General features: G+C 45.5%; 1 protein-coding gene across 1 annotated transcript in view; it reads right to left on the reverse strand.

The window, feature by feature from the left end:
* The window catches only part of Nhej1 (non-homologous end joining factor 1), a 97,268-nt gene that overhangs the window by 65,538 nt on the left and 15,397 nt on the right, over positions 1-16,333 (reverse strand). Inside the window, exons 4-5 of the mRNA XM_036173460.1 lie at positions 15,201-15,339; positions 14,043-14,101 (exon numbers count right to left, since the gene is read on the reverse strand). Of these exons, the coding sequence (XP_036029353.1) occupies positions 14,043-14,101; positions 15,201-15,339 (198 nt within the window). The remainder of the gene's footprint in view (positions 1-14,042; positions 14,102-15,200; positions 15,340-16,333) is intronic.

Below are 16,333 nucleotides of genomic sequence, written 5' to 3' on the forward strand. Positions count from 1 at the left end.
CCTTTTTTTGGTAAATATTTGCCATAACTAAGCCAGGCACATCCAGTTTAAAAGACTCCGTCCCACAAAACATCAGACCTTTAACGATATGCATCTCATTAGCTTGCCTCATGAAAGGGAGTATAGAAAAAAAGCAATTTACAGACTCTCTCCCTTTTATATCTAGAAAGACCTATATTTATATGTGAGGACAAGCTGAACACTGGCACCGGGAGCCCGATAGGAGTAGTACAATGGCCATTTGATTCAGGCTTCCAGCCCCAGGAACAGTTTTAGAGAGTCCAACTCATGGTCTGTATATTGCTGCTGGTCCACCCAGGCAGTTCTGAACAGTCAGTACAGCTAGAACATTCCCTGGTCATTAGGGCTCTCTAGGATTGGGGGGAATAAAACTCTAGATCCTAAACTGTCAAAACATAAGAAAACAACAGAAGGCAGAAGGCCACAGATGTTCGGTCCTTTTCTGGCCAAGAAAGTTACAGAAAGGCAGCTGTGAACTAAGGGAGGGATCCTTTCCAAGTTAGAACTTCTGCTCCACCCGCTCACTATCCACAACTTCTCTAGATGAGCAAAGCCCCAGAAGTGAGGGAAGACGTCTCACTGTACGTGTGAGGTTCAATGAAAGCTGTGTAACTGAATCTGCATCCTTCCCTGAAGAAGAAGAACACAACATCCAATAAACAATCTCCAAACATCTGAGACACTTTTAGACTCAATTAGATGCAATTAGAGGAACACCTGTCTGCAGTGTTCTTAATGAAAAGTAGGGGAAACACGGGGAGCAGGGGCTAGGGAGATGGTTTTGGTGCTAAAGTGCTTACTGGACAAGGGCAAGACCAGAGTTTGATCCTCACACCATGTAAAAAGCCAAGGGCAGCAGCAGATGCTTGTAATCCCAACACAGGGGCGGGGGAGCTGGCCATCAGTCAGGATGAATTTGCAGCAAGGGGAAGAATGAGCGACAAAAACACTCAACTGCTGACCTCAGGCCCCTCCACAAAGATGTGTGTGTGTGTGTGTGTGTGTGTGTGTGTGTGTGTGTGTGCACGTGCGCACACACACACGTGCACACACACATGCACCCACACACATGCTGATGCTAATGCAGCAGCAGTAAAGAGGCCCACTCTGAGAAAGCTTCTTCTTCTGGTCAAGAGAACAGACTCTCTAGAAAGGTGGAGTTGGGCAAGTCAATCACCTGGCCAAGGAATCACCCCTCAGGAAGATGAGCCACCCCTAAGAAAGTGGGTTCCCTTTAAGCCATACTAATGTGATAGGTAGAATAATTAGCCCTTTAAAAAGATAATGCATTTCTTTTTCTCAGAATTCTCCCCCCTGGAATGTTTCTTACATACATAACTGCAGACAAGCAGCTTCCATCTGCTTTTCTAAATTACCTGAGAAAGTGCTGCGTCCTTTTTTCTTCCTCTTTTCTAAGCATGCTTTCTCTAACACGTTGAGTGTCCCTAGTATGTTGGGCTTTCTTATCCCATTTTTAAAGCTTCCTTTCCCACCACGGGGCTGCCTGCTACCCTGTGGCTCACCTCCATGCAAGCTTAACTCTAATGGCACAGCCTTTCTCCTTCTCTCTTCCACCACCCTCCTCCGGGCATTCCAGAGATTTGCTTTGCCTGCCCTGCAGTTTCTCTTTTAAACTCCAATAAAATTGTTCTCAAGCTTCTACTTGAGCCCATTCTTAAATTATTTTATTAATGAGACCAAGACCATTAAGAGGGGACCCTGGTTTCCCTGGTATCATCTGGTAACCATGAAGGGATGCCCCAGATTTCTGATGACAGTACAAATGAGAGAAGGCGGATGAGCGTAAGCATGCAGTTCTGGTTACTCAGAACCTGGGGAACGGTCTAGGAGTACAAGGACATCCTAGGCAACAAGCTCCAAGGAAGGAAGTGATGAAGGAGGAAAAAGGAGAGGAAGGGAAGTGAGAGAACGAGCTGGGGTAGGAAAGAAACACATGTATTGAAAAGCCTTACCTGGGGTTGAGCTGACTCACTGGGTAAGCGCACTTTCCATGCAAGCAGGAAAACCTGAGTTTGAATCTCCATCTCCACGTAAAGGCCAGGCATACTCCCCATCGCATGCACAGGGCAGCAGGGACAAGCCAGGCCCAGGACCTCACTGGTCCCCCAGCCCAGTTAAAATAGAAGGTCTGACATCTTTAACCTGCTTTTCTTAGTTCATTTAGGAATGAAGACACTTAAATCCAATTTATTAGTTACTATGTGGAAGTTAGGCTCTTCCAATTACTGAAACATTTTTAGAGATTGCTTTCCCTGGGAAATTGAATATACATTGAGAATGCTACTTGCTAAAACCAGAAAAGGTAAAAAGTAGCAAATGGCTTTAGGGAGAATTCACATACTTTGTGTGAGGTAGAAATGTATGTTACATTGTATCAGTCTTTACCAAGATGCTAGATACATAGTTATTCTTTGATATCTCTTTTCTCTCTTAGTACATGCCCCCAGACACTAGAAGGAAGTGTTTCTAATTGCATATAAGATCATTAAATTAAACATCTCAACCTGCTCGCTCTCTAGCCTCTCAATGGAATACTGCCATTTCCGCCAACGGTTCCTTCTTCAGTTAGTTAGTTCTGTTATTTGAGTTAGGGCCTCACAATGTAGCCCAGGCTAGCCTCAAGCTCATGGCAATCCTGCTGCCTCAGCCCCTCCCCAACTGCCAGAATTATAGACATAAGCCACCACACCTAGATAACTAACTGTTCCTTTGTTCTTTTTAATTTTTAAAATTACAATTATTTATTTATGTGTACATGTATGTGGGCACATGTATGCTACAGCACACATGTGGAGGTCAGAGAACAACATGTGGGAGAAGGTTCTCTCCTTCCTCCATGTGGGTCTTGTGAACTCAGGGTTTCAGACTTGGCACCAATGTCTTTCCCTGCTGAGCCATGTGACCAGCCCTCAACCCTTTCTTCTTTAAATCAGCATCTCAAAGAGCAGCCCCATCCCTACCTTTACATACACTGCATTGGAAGGGGCTCTGAAGTAAAGATTCTAAGAGGACAATGTACAACATCAAAACACCTCAGACTTTAAATGTAAAATTAACTGGGCCAGCAGAGGCAGGTGGATCTCTGTGAGTTCCAGACCAGCCTGGTCTACAGAGGGAGTTCCAAGATAGCCAAGGCTACACAGAGAAACCCTGTCTTGAAAAACAAAACAAAACAAAAAAACAAAAACAAAATTAACTGGACCAAATGAGCTCTTGAAGGATTCCCTTAAACCATCATATGATAGATAATATCCACTTGAAAAGATCTGGAATGACTTAGGAGACAAACCTCTGGGTGTACCAATGTGTCAGAGTTTCTAGAGTGAGGGAGGAAGACCCACTCTAAATCTGAGCAGTATCACACCATGGGCTGGGGCTCTGGAATGAATAAAAAGGAGAAAATCAGCCAGGCGGAAGTGGCTCACGCCTTTAATCCCAGCACTCAGCAGGCAGAGGCAGGCGGATCTCTGTGAGTTTGAGGCCAGCATGGTCTACAGAGCGAGTTCTAGAACAGTTGGGCTACACAGAGAAACCCTGTGGGGAGGGGATCAGTTAAGCACCAGAATCCATCTTCTGCACTTCCTGAAGGTAGATGCAATGTGAGCAGCTGCCTCCTCCTGCTGCCACGGCTTCCCTATCATGACTATAGACTACACACTCAAAATGTGAGCCCAAAGTCTTTCCTTAAGCGCCTTTGTCAAGAAACACTTGGTAAACAAGTACAGAAAATCTTATAACACCAGCTACACTGACACAGGAAAGAAGTCTCACTCAGACTCTAAATTCTATCCTTTCCACTGTTTCTATTACACACTTACACACACACAAATCATGCAATTATTTGACCCTCTTCTTTTTTCTGTACTATTGGGGGTGGGACTCATAGACTTACACTTGTCCCTCTTTTTAGTGAATTGGATGCCCTCAGAAAGGAGTTTTAAATTCTTGAAGGAAAAGATTATATTTTGTTGGGGAAAGAAGCTGGAAGTATGCATAAATCTAGTCATCTATGTTCAAACTACCACCTGTCCCTGCATGTCATCCCACAGATCCATTTCCCCACACGTCCTGCTTCCCTTCACCAGAACACATTCCTTTCTACCTTTCTCCTTTGCCTCCAAACTCACGAGCCTCCCGTATTATTTTGGCTAAGCAACTTTTCTGGCTCTCTCATTTCTTTTTTGTGAAACTTCTCTGACAAGAAATCTACACTAATTATCTCCATTGATTGATCCTTCTTGAACTGCCTGCAGTTTGCAGAGACTGTCCAAGGTCACAAGTTTCCTAGTCGTCTGCCCTTTGTTGGTCAATTATTCTCTGTGGTCTCCCTCCTGCATGTGGCACTGTGGCTTATCCTCTCTGGTGATGACAAGAGCACAGGATCTGACTCAAGGCAAATAAGGGTGGATCAGCTCTATGGCCTTACACAAATCTCCTGACTCTCTGCTGTTCTATCTTTAACACAAAGACAATAACTGTGCCGGGTTTGTTGTTTAACTGAGAATGGCCCCCATAGGCTCAGATGTCTGAATGTTTGGTCCCCACTGATGGAACTGTTTGGGAAGGATTGGGAGGTGTGGCCTAATTGGAGGAGGTGTGTCCCTGGAGGTAGGCGTTGAGGTTTTTAAAGCCCACCCATTCCCAGTTAGTTCTTTTTGCCTTGTGATTGTGTTCCAAGATGTAAGCTTCCAGCTACTGTTCCAGTGCCATGCCGGCCTACCTCCTGCCACACTCCCTACCACAGTAATCATGGACCTCACCTTCTGAAACTATAAGCTCCCAATAAACTCTTTCTCCTATACATTGCCTTGGGCATGGTGCCTCTTCACAGCAAAAGGAAAGTAACTAAGACAAATTCAAAGCTATGGTTTAGATGAAGAGGTACGTGCACGCGCACACACACACACACACACACACACACACACACACACACACACACACACTATGTACTTTATATTGCACCAGTCCCCAAGGCTATCTGCCACTCTATCCTAACTCTCTTTGTCTCTAAAGTTTCTTTCATGGGTTCCTATTCCATTCAATTATGAAAGTTCCCCAAATTGCCATCACCAGGCCTTTGCCTTTTTTCTCCATGCTCTCTTCAGTAAACAATGAATCCATCCTCACAGTTTCAAACACTGCTCCTTTGCAGAAGATCCCCAAATCTGTGCCTACATGTCTTTTTAATATAAGCTTCAATTTCTATAGGCCCCTTTTTCTTTTTATTTGGGGGGGGACTCGAGATAAAAGTTTCACTATGTAGCCTTGGCTGCCCAGAACTCACTATATAGAGCAGGCTGGCTCATACTCACAGAGATCCACTTCCCTCTGCCTCCAGAATGCTGTGATTAAAGGCCTGTGTCACCATAACAACCTTATGGCCCTTACTTCAACCCAAGGATATATGAAGAGGTCCTGTGGAAATCCACTCATGTACAAGCTAATTAAAATATATTTTTAAAGGAGTTTTAACCGAAGTGCCATCCCTGATGGACAATGCTGCTCCCAGAAGACACAAGTTATTAAATAAAAATCTCAATGTCATGCATGGGGTACAACCTATAAATTATTGGTTAGGGAGGCCCCAGAGGCACATAGAACAAATACAGGTCATTGCTATCACTTTTGGTTGTTCACTGCAACTAGATTATTAAGACCCGATTACTGAAGACACCACTCTCTTTGGACGCAGAACATAAAGAAATCAACCTGGAACTGATCAGGTGGCTTCCTACAGACTAGTTCACATTGTGTCAGATGGCATTATGCAGGCTGCTGGGGGAGAAGAGGCATCAATGGTTTTCACTAGGCCCTGCATGCCATACAATACCAACTGCCCTAGCAAGCTACATCTACTGGTGCAATGGTGCTGATGGTACGGTGGCAACCAGGCACTTCATGAGAAACTCTGAGTAGAACTGAGCAGCTAAGTGCTCCGAGATGCCTGAGGTAGCAACACAGATGCCAGTAAAGAGGCAGTGATGACAGGGCAGTGATAACAATAAAGAGGCAGTGATGACAGGGCAGTGGTAAGAGCAGTGAGGTTATGGGCTCCTTCTTTCAGGTAGAGCCAATGGCACTTTCTGAAGGACTGGATATAGGATGTAAGAGAACAAAAATCAAGGTTTTTTCTCAGTTAAGTGGGAGGATGCGGTTTCAATTAACTTAAATAGGAAGGTGCTGGGTTCTTGACAAAGCAACTTGGTATGTATGACTCTATGGATGTACACTCCCTGGAATTCAGTTTGGGACATACCACATATAAAATATCGATTACATTTCCACATTAGTTTGTTATTTGCATTTGTTTTGGGAGTTCTGCAGGTTTGTTTTGTTTTGAGACTGGGTCTTACTGAGTAGTCTAGTCTGACTTTGAGTTCACTTTACAGCCCAGGCTGACTTCAAACTCCCTGTCACCCTCTTGCCTTATCCTCCTGAGTGCTAGGACTACAGTATGTACCACCATGCCAGGCTCCCACTTGGAAATACTGAGCGAACAGTCTGGAGCTGTAGGTCCAATCAGAGAATACTTAAAGCCGTGGGACTAGTCAAGAAATGAGAGTGAAGGAGAAAGATAAGAAAACCAAGGATAGCAGTTGGAGAGATGGCTCTGCAGTTAAGAGCACTGGCTGCTCTTCCAGGGGACCTGGGTTCAATTCCCAGCACCCACATGGTGGCTCACAACTGCCTGTAACTCTAGGCCCAGGTGATGTGCCACCCTCACACAGACATATATGCAGGCAAACATCAACACACATAAATAAATAAAAACGAAATAAAGTAATTAAAGAAAAAGGAAACCAAAGACTCAGTCCTTAGGCACTCTGACAGTTGAGCCAACAAATGGCAGGAGTTTGTGAGAAGAGACAAACAATGAGGAGGAGAGGAGAGGAGAGGGTGTGATGCAGACCCATACTAAAAAAGAATCTGAGCAGGGACCCTGCCACATCCAAGCCTTTGGGAGTCTACTGGAGGAAGATCAGGAGTTTGAGGTCAATTTGGCTTCATAGTGAGACTGTCTCAAAAAAAAAAAAAAAATGTGTGAGGAAAAAGACTTGCCAAGCACCATACAGGAAAATCTAAATGGAGAAGGGGTGGCCAACTAAGTTTCACTATCTCCCTTCTTGCTATCTGGACCCTCCCACATGACAAATGTTCCGGCAGAGGGTTGTAGGAATAGCACCATGGTCTATTATGCCTGAAAGGAGAGCAGGCTAAGGGAAGGAAAAATTGTCACAGAAGACCAACAAAGAGCTGGGAACACTGAACAGGACAGAAGAAGAAAATACCAGTCAAATGGAATGAGATGTGTACAAGTGGGAAGCGATCAACAATTTAGATGTACAAGTTCAGGGGCCAGTGATGGAGCCACAGAGGATCAGGATGAAGAGGTAAGCAGGACCAACTGTGAATGGTCTTGTGCAGCATACAAGGAGCTTGAACTTTATCCTCTAGACCACTATAAACCACTATGAACCACTAAGGAATGCTCAACAAGAAAGCAGGACCATCAGGTTTCTTTTTCAAAGAGACTGTTCTGATAAACGTAAAGTCAACTGGGAAGTAGAAAGAGGATGATGGGAAGACAGGTAAGGAGGCTGTTGCAGGGTCAAGGCGAAAAGGGCAATGCTTATCTAAGGCGACAGAAGCTAGGATAGAGAGGAACAAATCCCACCACGATAGTTGATGAGTCCTAATTGGAAACAAAGACCAAGAGAAATGCAGGCATGCAGGCAAATCCCTAGTTTCTAGCTTAGAAAACTGACTGATGATGGTTCAATTTGCCAAGGTAAGGAATACAATGAAAGATGTGGGTTTGGAGAAGTAGATAATGCATGTGGAACATGCATGGGATATAATGATGCTTGTGAGATATGCATGTGGAAATATCAAGGATGCAGAAAAAAAAAGCATAGGCCTAAAGCACATGATGCTATAAAACTGGCTCTCAGAGGTTTATAGTGATGTTGAGACTGGGCTCTCCATGAGACAACCCAGAGAGAAGGTGAATGAAGAATAAGACCGTCTTGGATACAACCCTGGGAAACACTGACATTGTTAAGGCAAGTTTAAAAAAAAAAAAAAATGTGGAGACTCCCTGTGGATGTATGTAACAGGACAGCAGTTTTCAGGTTGCAAGTATCCCAGACTCAGTGCCTTTGACATAGACTCAGGCCTAGGAAGAGCAGCAGTGGGTATCCTCTTCATATAAGTAGTGCTCTGAGATGAGACTGCAAGCAGACTATGCTACGGCTGCATCTAGGATGCTGAGCCAGATCAATGCTAACTATCACCCCCAAACTTCTTGGCTAACATATTACACCGAGGACAGTATTTAAGTGTTCCAAGACATTCAGAATACAGCAACAGGAGTCATCGGTGTGCTGAGTATCCTTGTGTAAAGTCCAGGGAGAAAACTGCAAAATCTCTATCAATGTTAAGGGCCCCCACCCAGAGAAAGCCAACTCCGTGCAGCTGCCCAGGTTTCAGTGTCAAGGGCTGATTCCTAGCCAGAGGTTGCCAGCTGCAGAGGGCGGGGCTCTATTTTGGGCTGCCTGCTGTCCCTGAGCCTGGCCGAGTCTGGTTTGAGCAGCATGCAGCCCCAGTGACTCACACACCCATGCAAACCGCCTGTGGCTCAGTGGCATGGCCTCAGAAAGCCAACCACAAGCCAGCTCCCTCCTCACCCCATTACACTGGGATAAATAAATAAAGATCCCGCCAGCAGCCACATAGCCTGATAGCAACCAGATGGAGAGAAAAAGGCATGGGCAGGGCCAGGGGAAGGAACTCCCTCCAGCGGAACAGCCTGCAAGGGGCTACACCAGCCCATTCACTCTAAATGCTATCTTTAACATAGTCATATTCCCATACGTAAGTCTCCAATTGCTTGGCTTTTCTTCAACTCCTAAAGATGCCTCTCAGCCTCTAGTCCTGGGCAGTGGTGTATTTGGGGGAATCTTAGCCTGTGGATTACCCAACAGACACCATACCCAGCCCTGACCTATCAACATTACTAGGAGAGTTCCAGAATGCTGAAGCTAGAAAAGACATTTAACCATTAGACAAGGGTTACTTCCCCATCTTTTTGCTTTAATTCTTCCCTAAGAAACTCTGATGTAGCTGGTGCACACCTTCAACCCCAATACTCAGGAGGCAGAAGCAGGCAGATGTCTGGGAGTTCCAGACCAGCCTGGTCTACATAGTAAATTTCCCCTTTAGTTGGGTCACTAGTGATTAGTGTCCATAGGGTTCTCTGAAAGTGAAAAATTAGAGGTTTACTTTTCGTTGTTGTATTTATTTGTTTGTTTTGTTTTTTTGTTTTTATATAGAGAGAGTCTCTAACTAGCCCCGTCTGGCCTGGAACCAGCCATGAAGACCTCTCTTGAGCTCACAGAAATATGCCTGCTTCTGCCTCCTGAGTGCTGGGGTTGAAGGTGTGCCCCTGGCTATATCAGAGTTTCTTAGGGAAGAATTAAACAAAAAGATCAAGTATGGGGAAGTACCCCATCCAAGGCTAAATACCTTCTCTAGCTTTGGTATCCCAGAACTCTCCCTGCCCTCCTGCCCTGTGCTCTACGAGTCTATGGCCTTGTGCCCAGCAGTATTTCCAATGGGAACAGAAGTGGCCCCAGGCACTGACCGCATGGCCCTCTGACACTAGCCTGGCCTCCTTGCCTGTTCATCCCAAACTGTCTCCCCAGTTTGTTTATTTTCTATTCAATGTTGCTTATTTTGATGGCACATCCTTTCAGTCCAGTCTCAGGTGACCTCCTGACCCTTTTACGTCCTGTTTATAGGACCCCAGGCAAGCACGGTAACTGAAAAGATGCTGTAGCTCCACAGCCCTGGCATCACACCTTTCCGTTCTAGCAGCTATACGGGACGTTCTGAGGATAGCACAGGCACTCCAGAGGTCACAGGAATTCTCATCACCCAAGCCGCTCGTGGCCCCTTCACTGGGGTGTACAAAGAGATTGGTGGGGTACAACAGGGGTGGATGGAGATGGCCGTAAGCATACAGACTTCAGCCACTTAACTGCTGGGGCTCAGTTTCCTTATCTTCAGAACAGACACCCGAGACTGCAGAGATGGCTGAGAGCAAAGGAGCTGCCGCCCGACCTGAGGACCTCAGGACCTACAGGGTGGAAGGACAGAGACGACTCCTGCAAATCCTCTGACCCAGGCGGCAGTGGCGGCGCACGCCTGTAATCCCAGCACTCGGGAGGCAGAGGCAGGTGGATCTCTGTGGGTTCAAGGCCAGCCTGGTCTACAGAGCGAGATCCAGGACAGGCTCCTAAAGCTACACGGAGAAACCCTGTCTCGAAAAACCACAAAAAAAAAAAAAAAAAAAGAAAGGAAAGAAAGAAAGAAAGAAAAAAGAATCCTCTGACCTACACACACACACACACACACACACACACACACACACACACACACACACACACACACACACACACACACACACACACTATAGAAGCTGCTTGATACTCACTTTGTAGCTCAGTGTGGCCTAAAACTCATGGTAATCTTCCTGCCTCAGCTTCCTTATGACTAGAATTTTACAGGCTTGAGCCACACACCTGACTTAGGTGTTGTGTGTTGGAACAAGCTACTTCAAATTCTGGTCCTCTGGGATCTGAGTGGATCAGAGCCAAGCCTCACCAACTTAAAAATATAAATGAAAAAGATCTGAGAGACAGGTGGCTGTAGCCCTCTGTTTTTGTTTTTGTTGTTTGTTTGTTTTTTCAAATAGAGTTTCTCTGTGTAGTCCTGGCTGGCCTGCAACTCACTCTGCAGACCAGGCTGGCCTCGAATTCAGAGATCCCCCTGCCTCTGTTTCCCTAGTATTGGGATAGAGGGCGTGGGCCACCTCCACCCAGTGCCTTCTGTTCTTTAAAAGTTTGATGTTTAAAAATTGTATTCATTTGTTTTTGTTTTGTTTGTTTTGGTTTTGGTTTTTCGAGACAGGGTTTCTCTGTATAGTTTTGGTGCCTGTCCTGGATCTCGCTCTGTAGACCAGGCTGGCCTCGAACTCACAGAGATCCATCCACCTGTCTCTGTCTCCCAAGTGCTGGGATTAAAGGCGTGCGCCACTACTGCCCAGCCATTTGCTATTTTTTATTTGTGTGTGTGTGTGTGTGTGTGTGTGTGTGTGTGTGTGTGTGTCTCAGAAGACAGTTTGCAGGAGCTGGTTCTCTCCTACCAACTGAGGACTCTTTCATTCTTCTCAGGATGAACAGTCCTGAGTTTGACTGCAGGTCGTCAGGCTTGGTGGCAAGTGCTTTTACCCACTGAGCCATCTCTCTGGACCTGTTTTGTTTTGTTTTGTTTTGTTTTTCGAGACAGGGTTTCTCTATAGCTTTAGAGGCTATCCTGGACTAGCTCTGTAGCCCAGGCTGGCCTCGAACTCACAGAGATCCACCAGCCTCTGCCTCCTGAGTGCTGGGATTACAGGCGTGCGCCGCCGCCACCACCACCACCACCCAGCTTCTCTCTGGCCCTTCTTTATTATTACTATTTTTTAACGATAGGTTGGTTCTATGTAGCCAGGACTGACCTTAATTAAACCCACTGTGTAGCCCAGGCTTGCCTCTAACTCATGGTCCTACCTTAGCTTCCCAAGAACTGGGACTGTAGGCTTGTAGTACCTCACCAGAGCAACCTTTATTTTTACATACACACACACACACACACACACACACACACACACACACACCCTTCTTAGGATGGCATTGATTCTACATGCTTTCTCATACCATTCTACAGGGCTCTCTCTTCCATGATAGCATGAAAAAGATGAGCCTTCAATTTTACAAATGAGATAATAGTGATTCTGAGGGAAGTGATTTGTTCCAGGCTATAAAAATAAACCTTGAGAATAACAGACTTCCTCAAATACAACTCTAATAAGCAGCACTGTATCCATGAGACACATTGCCACAATTTTCACAAGATCCTTGGCACAAATGTATTAAAATATTTATTCAAAAAACTTATCAAGGCCCTCCTACTTCTAGCCACTACCATCCATGTGGAGAATACAGAAATGCTTTCATCCAGTCCTTGGTCTCAAAACTCTTCACAGGTCAGTACAAAAGAGAGCTGTAGTCTTGCAGACCACATCTAAACAGTTACTGGTAGAGATATAAACCATAGCACTTTAGTATGGGGGAAGGATTACTCTTCCAAGGAAGGTCGAGAAAGGCTTCCCAAGAAGCTGAAGCTAATGCTTAAAAAGATGAATACAGCCAGGCAGTGGAGACGCACACCTTTAACCCCAGCAGAGGGGAGGCAGAGGCAGGGGGATCTCTGTCAGTTCGAGGCCATCCTGATCTACAGAGCGAGATCCAGGACAGCCAGAGCTACTCAGAGAAACCCTGTCTCAAATAACCAAAAGAAAGGAAAAATGGGTAGTCATTTACAGACAGATAAGGAGAAGGCACTGGGCATTCCTGAGGAAGCAAAGAATACAGGGCAGACTCAGGCAAGCCAAGACAGCACTTGAGAAAGTCAAAGTCATCCCATCCAGCTGACACAGAACACACATGGAGTAAGTGTAGAGAAGTCGAGCAGGAGAGGGATGAGGAGGCAGGAGAATTAGCTTTGCACAGCTTCACTAAGTAGCTGAGGGACAGAGCTAGCATGTCATCCCTGGACTACATTAACCTCCTCTCATGTTCAGATTAACAGAGAGAAGAAGTCACTGAGAGAAAAGTGGCCTAGAGAATCTCTTACAAGTTCTGGTTTAATAATCTCTTTTTCCCCCACAAAAATTAACACCTGGGGCCAGCTAAATGGTTCACTGGGTAAAAGCACTTGCCACACAATCCCAGGAAACCACATTGTAAGGAGAGAAGCAACTTCTGAAAGCTGTGGCATGTAGGACCCCACTCACGCACACCAATCACACACACATAATAATATCAAACATTTTGACACCTGTTAAGCCTAAGACTTCAACATGAGTGACTCTTCTTCCCGCAGACTGTGGGTGCTCCAGTCCAAGGGTGGAGCACCCACCACACACTTTTTCCTCTTGCTGCTAAGACTCTGGGTATGAGAGCTCAGCCAAGGTTCAGAGGAAGAATAGAAGGTTCCCAGTCAAGAACATTTACTTTGTGCCTCTGCCTGTGGGGAAAAGAATGCTAACATCCCATTCAGAAGAGGTATGACACACAGACTTTGTCCCATGGAAAGCTTACAATTAGTCTAGATGGCAAAGCAGAAATATGAACCATCCATTTCAATGTTATAAAAGCATTGTCTACTTTCATCATGAAGTAGCAATATGGGTAACTAACATGTATGAATTTAAAATGGAGCAACAATACTAAGGTACTACCCACATAACCAACGAGTTCCAGAAGAGTCGAGACGGGAAAGACCAATATTGACTGGTATTATCAAAGGTCACTATTAATACTCCCACTGTTTGGCATTCAGTGGCTATTTCTTTTGGCCAAGCTCAATCCTTAGAAGGGAACCTAGGCAGAAGCTTCTGACAGGCCACAATTATCTACTCCCCATTCATTCCTGTGCCAGCCCCTTGTATAAACACTGTGATTTTCCACAGCCTGCTGCGCCCACAAGACAGTCCCCAGATGGTAGCCCTGAGCTTTTTACACCTTCCTCTACTGCTAGATGCTAAAGGGACTAGACAATGAACGAACCAACAGCCACCCTTCTACTACACAATCCAGATCTCAGCAAACAGGCGTCACACTGGCCAACCAACCTTCCCAGCGTTGAAGAATTCTAAGTGACACCCTGCATGCCATCTCAACAGAGCGGTGAGTGGGAAAGCACACTTTTGCCTCCTCACTCTTTCCCCCTCCTTCTCTACACACATCGCAAGCTTCATCAAACTTTCCACAGGCAACTTTTTCAGGCAAAGGGCTTTCCAACCACACAAGCCACCTAACGCCCCAAATGCAGGTTGCCACCCAGGCACCCTGCCCAAATTTGTAAAAGGAGAAGGGAAATAACAAATACCCTACCTCTACCATAAACTGTTCCAAGAAAGAATTTTCTTCAAATGGCTCTGTCTTCAATCGACCTGTAATTAAGAAGAGATAGAGAAAGGACACATGAACCTAAGGAGGAGCTTCATACCTATCAGATGACAGGGAAGAGAGCCCAGGACTTCTAGGAAAAGAAGTCAGAGACCTGACACCCACAGAACCCGAGGCTGGAGAGAGAAGAAGGGTTGAGGGTGTGAGCACAAACAGAAGGAAAAAATGGGGGCAATTAGCAACAATGGGTCAGCACTAGCATTTGCTCTAGAAGATTTTCCTGCCATAATGACAAAGGATGTGCAGAACTTTTATTCTGAAACTAGAGCTATAGAGGGTCCTCAGTGCTGGAGCCCACATTCTGCTAACACAGTTTTGGAGATCTGTTGGCCCCTTTCCAGAGTGTTTCCCCCTCATTGTCTAGGACATGTCTGGACTTGGTTATGGCTTCTGCTGGCCACATGGGCCCCAGCCATGTACCTGAGGCAGACAGAAGGGATATCCAGTATCAAGACCTCAGCTGCTAAAGTTCCTAGCACCTATCCTTGGAGAGAAAATTTTGTCTGTTGTTTGGGGCTTTTTGTTCTGTTTTGAGACAAGGTCTAATGCACCCTAGGCTAGCTTTGAGCTTACTGTGTAGCCAAGGATAACTTTCTGCCCCTACCTCTTGAGTGCTGGGATCATATGTGTATACCAACACTTCCATTTATGCAGTTCTAAGGATCAAACCCAGGAGCTGGTGTATGCTAAGCAAGCACCCAACCAACTAATCCACACCTCTAGCTCAAGAAGTATTTTTTTTTCCAGAGCTGAGGACCGAACCCAGGGCCTTGCTCTTGCTAAGCAAGCGCTCTACCACTGAGCTGAATCCCCAACCCCAAGAAATATTTTTTTAAAGACTTATTTATTTATTATGTGTACAAAAGAGGGCGCCAGATCTCATTACAGATGATTGTGAGCCACCATGTGGGTGCTGGGAATTGAACTCAGGATCTCTGGAAGAATAGTCAGTGCTCTTAACCTTTGAGCCATCTCTCCAGCCTCAAGAAGTATTTTTAATGCAAATTATACTCCCCTTTTTCTAAGACCCTTACACTACCTTTCTAAAACTCCCCACCCATCCTTCCAAGAATGTCCTCTTACTTCGGCTCAGCACAGCCCCACTCTCCTGGTAGCCCTGGATCTCTAGGTCCTTCATCCGAAGCAATGTTGCCAGCTCCCTCCCATGACACTGCAGTGCCAGGCTCACGCCCATCAGAGGACGGATCAAATGCTGAGAGACCTTGACGAAGAAGAAGTATCAGTTAGCCAACAGGTACTCGCAAAGTACTCTCAAATGCTGCACTAGCTACTAGAAGAAGAATACTCAGGAATAAACATTTTCACAAGAACTTACAATTTCACAGACAAGCAATTCGTTTACATGAGCATAAATACAAATACAACAGTTAAGTTTACATATTAAAGAGACTTGGGGATTTTCTTTGTGACCCAGATATGGAATGGGAAAAATAAAACAAGAATAGGGATGGATAGAAAACCTGCAGTTCTGATTTAAAGAAAAAGATATATGAGCTGGAGAGATGGATCAGTGATTAAGAACACCGGCTGCTCTTCCAGAAAGCATGGGTTCTATTCCTGGCACCCACATGGCAGCTCACAACTGCCTGTAACTCCAGATCCGGGATCGTGTGCTTTCTACTGGCTTCTGCAGGTCCTGCAGGTACCCGGTGCACAGACACACATGCAGATCCGGGATCGTGTGCTTTCTACTGGCTTCTGCAGGCCCTGCAGGCGCCCGGTGCACAGACACACATGCAGGAAAACACCCAGACACATACAAAGATAAAAGGAAAATCTTAAAAGTAAGTCGATCAAAAGGAAAGGATGATGTAGTTGAGAAGGCAGTGCTGACTCAACTCTCAACAGAAGACAAGAGAAGATTCAAGGAATCCTCCAGAAAGGGGTGTGGCTGAAACAGCACACCAATGGGAGAAAAAACCAAAACACAGAAAGTGGAAAGCAGTTAAACTTCATCTAGATTTGTATTAAGAGCCATTTCAGGGCTGATAAAAGGTCAGAGTTTGGGGCGGTGGTGGCGCACGCCTTTAATCCCAGCACTCGGGAGGCAGAGGCAGGCGGATCTTTGTGAGTTCAAGGCCAGCCTGGGCTACCAAGTGAGTTCCAGGAAAGGCGCAAAGCTACACAGAGAAACCCTGTCTCGAAAAACCAAAAGGTCAGAGTTTGAAGCTAGTCCCACAAATACAGCAGAATTT

This window comes from Onychomys torridus, chromosome 23, assembly GCF_903995425.1.
Source record: "Onychomys torridus chromosome 23, mOncTor1.1, whole genome shotgun sequence".
In the NCBI taxonomy this organism is placed as follows: Eukaryota; Metazoa; Chordata; class Mammalia; order Rodentia; family Cricetidae; genus Onychomys; species Onychomys torridus.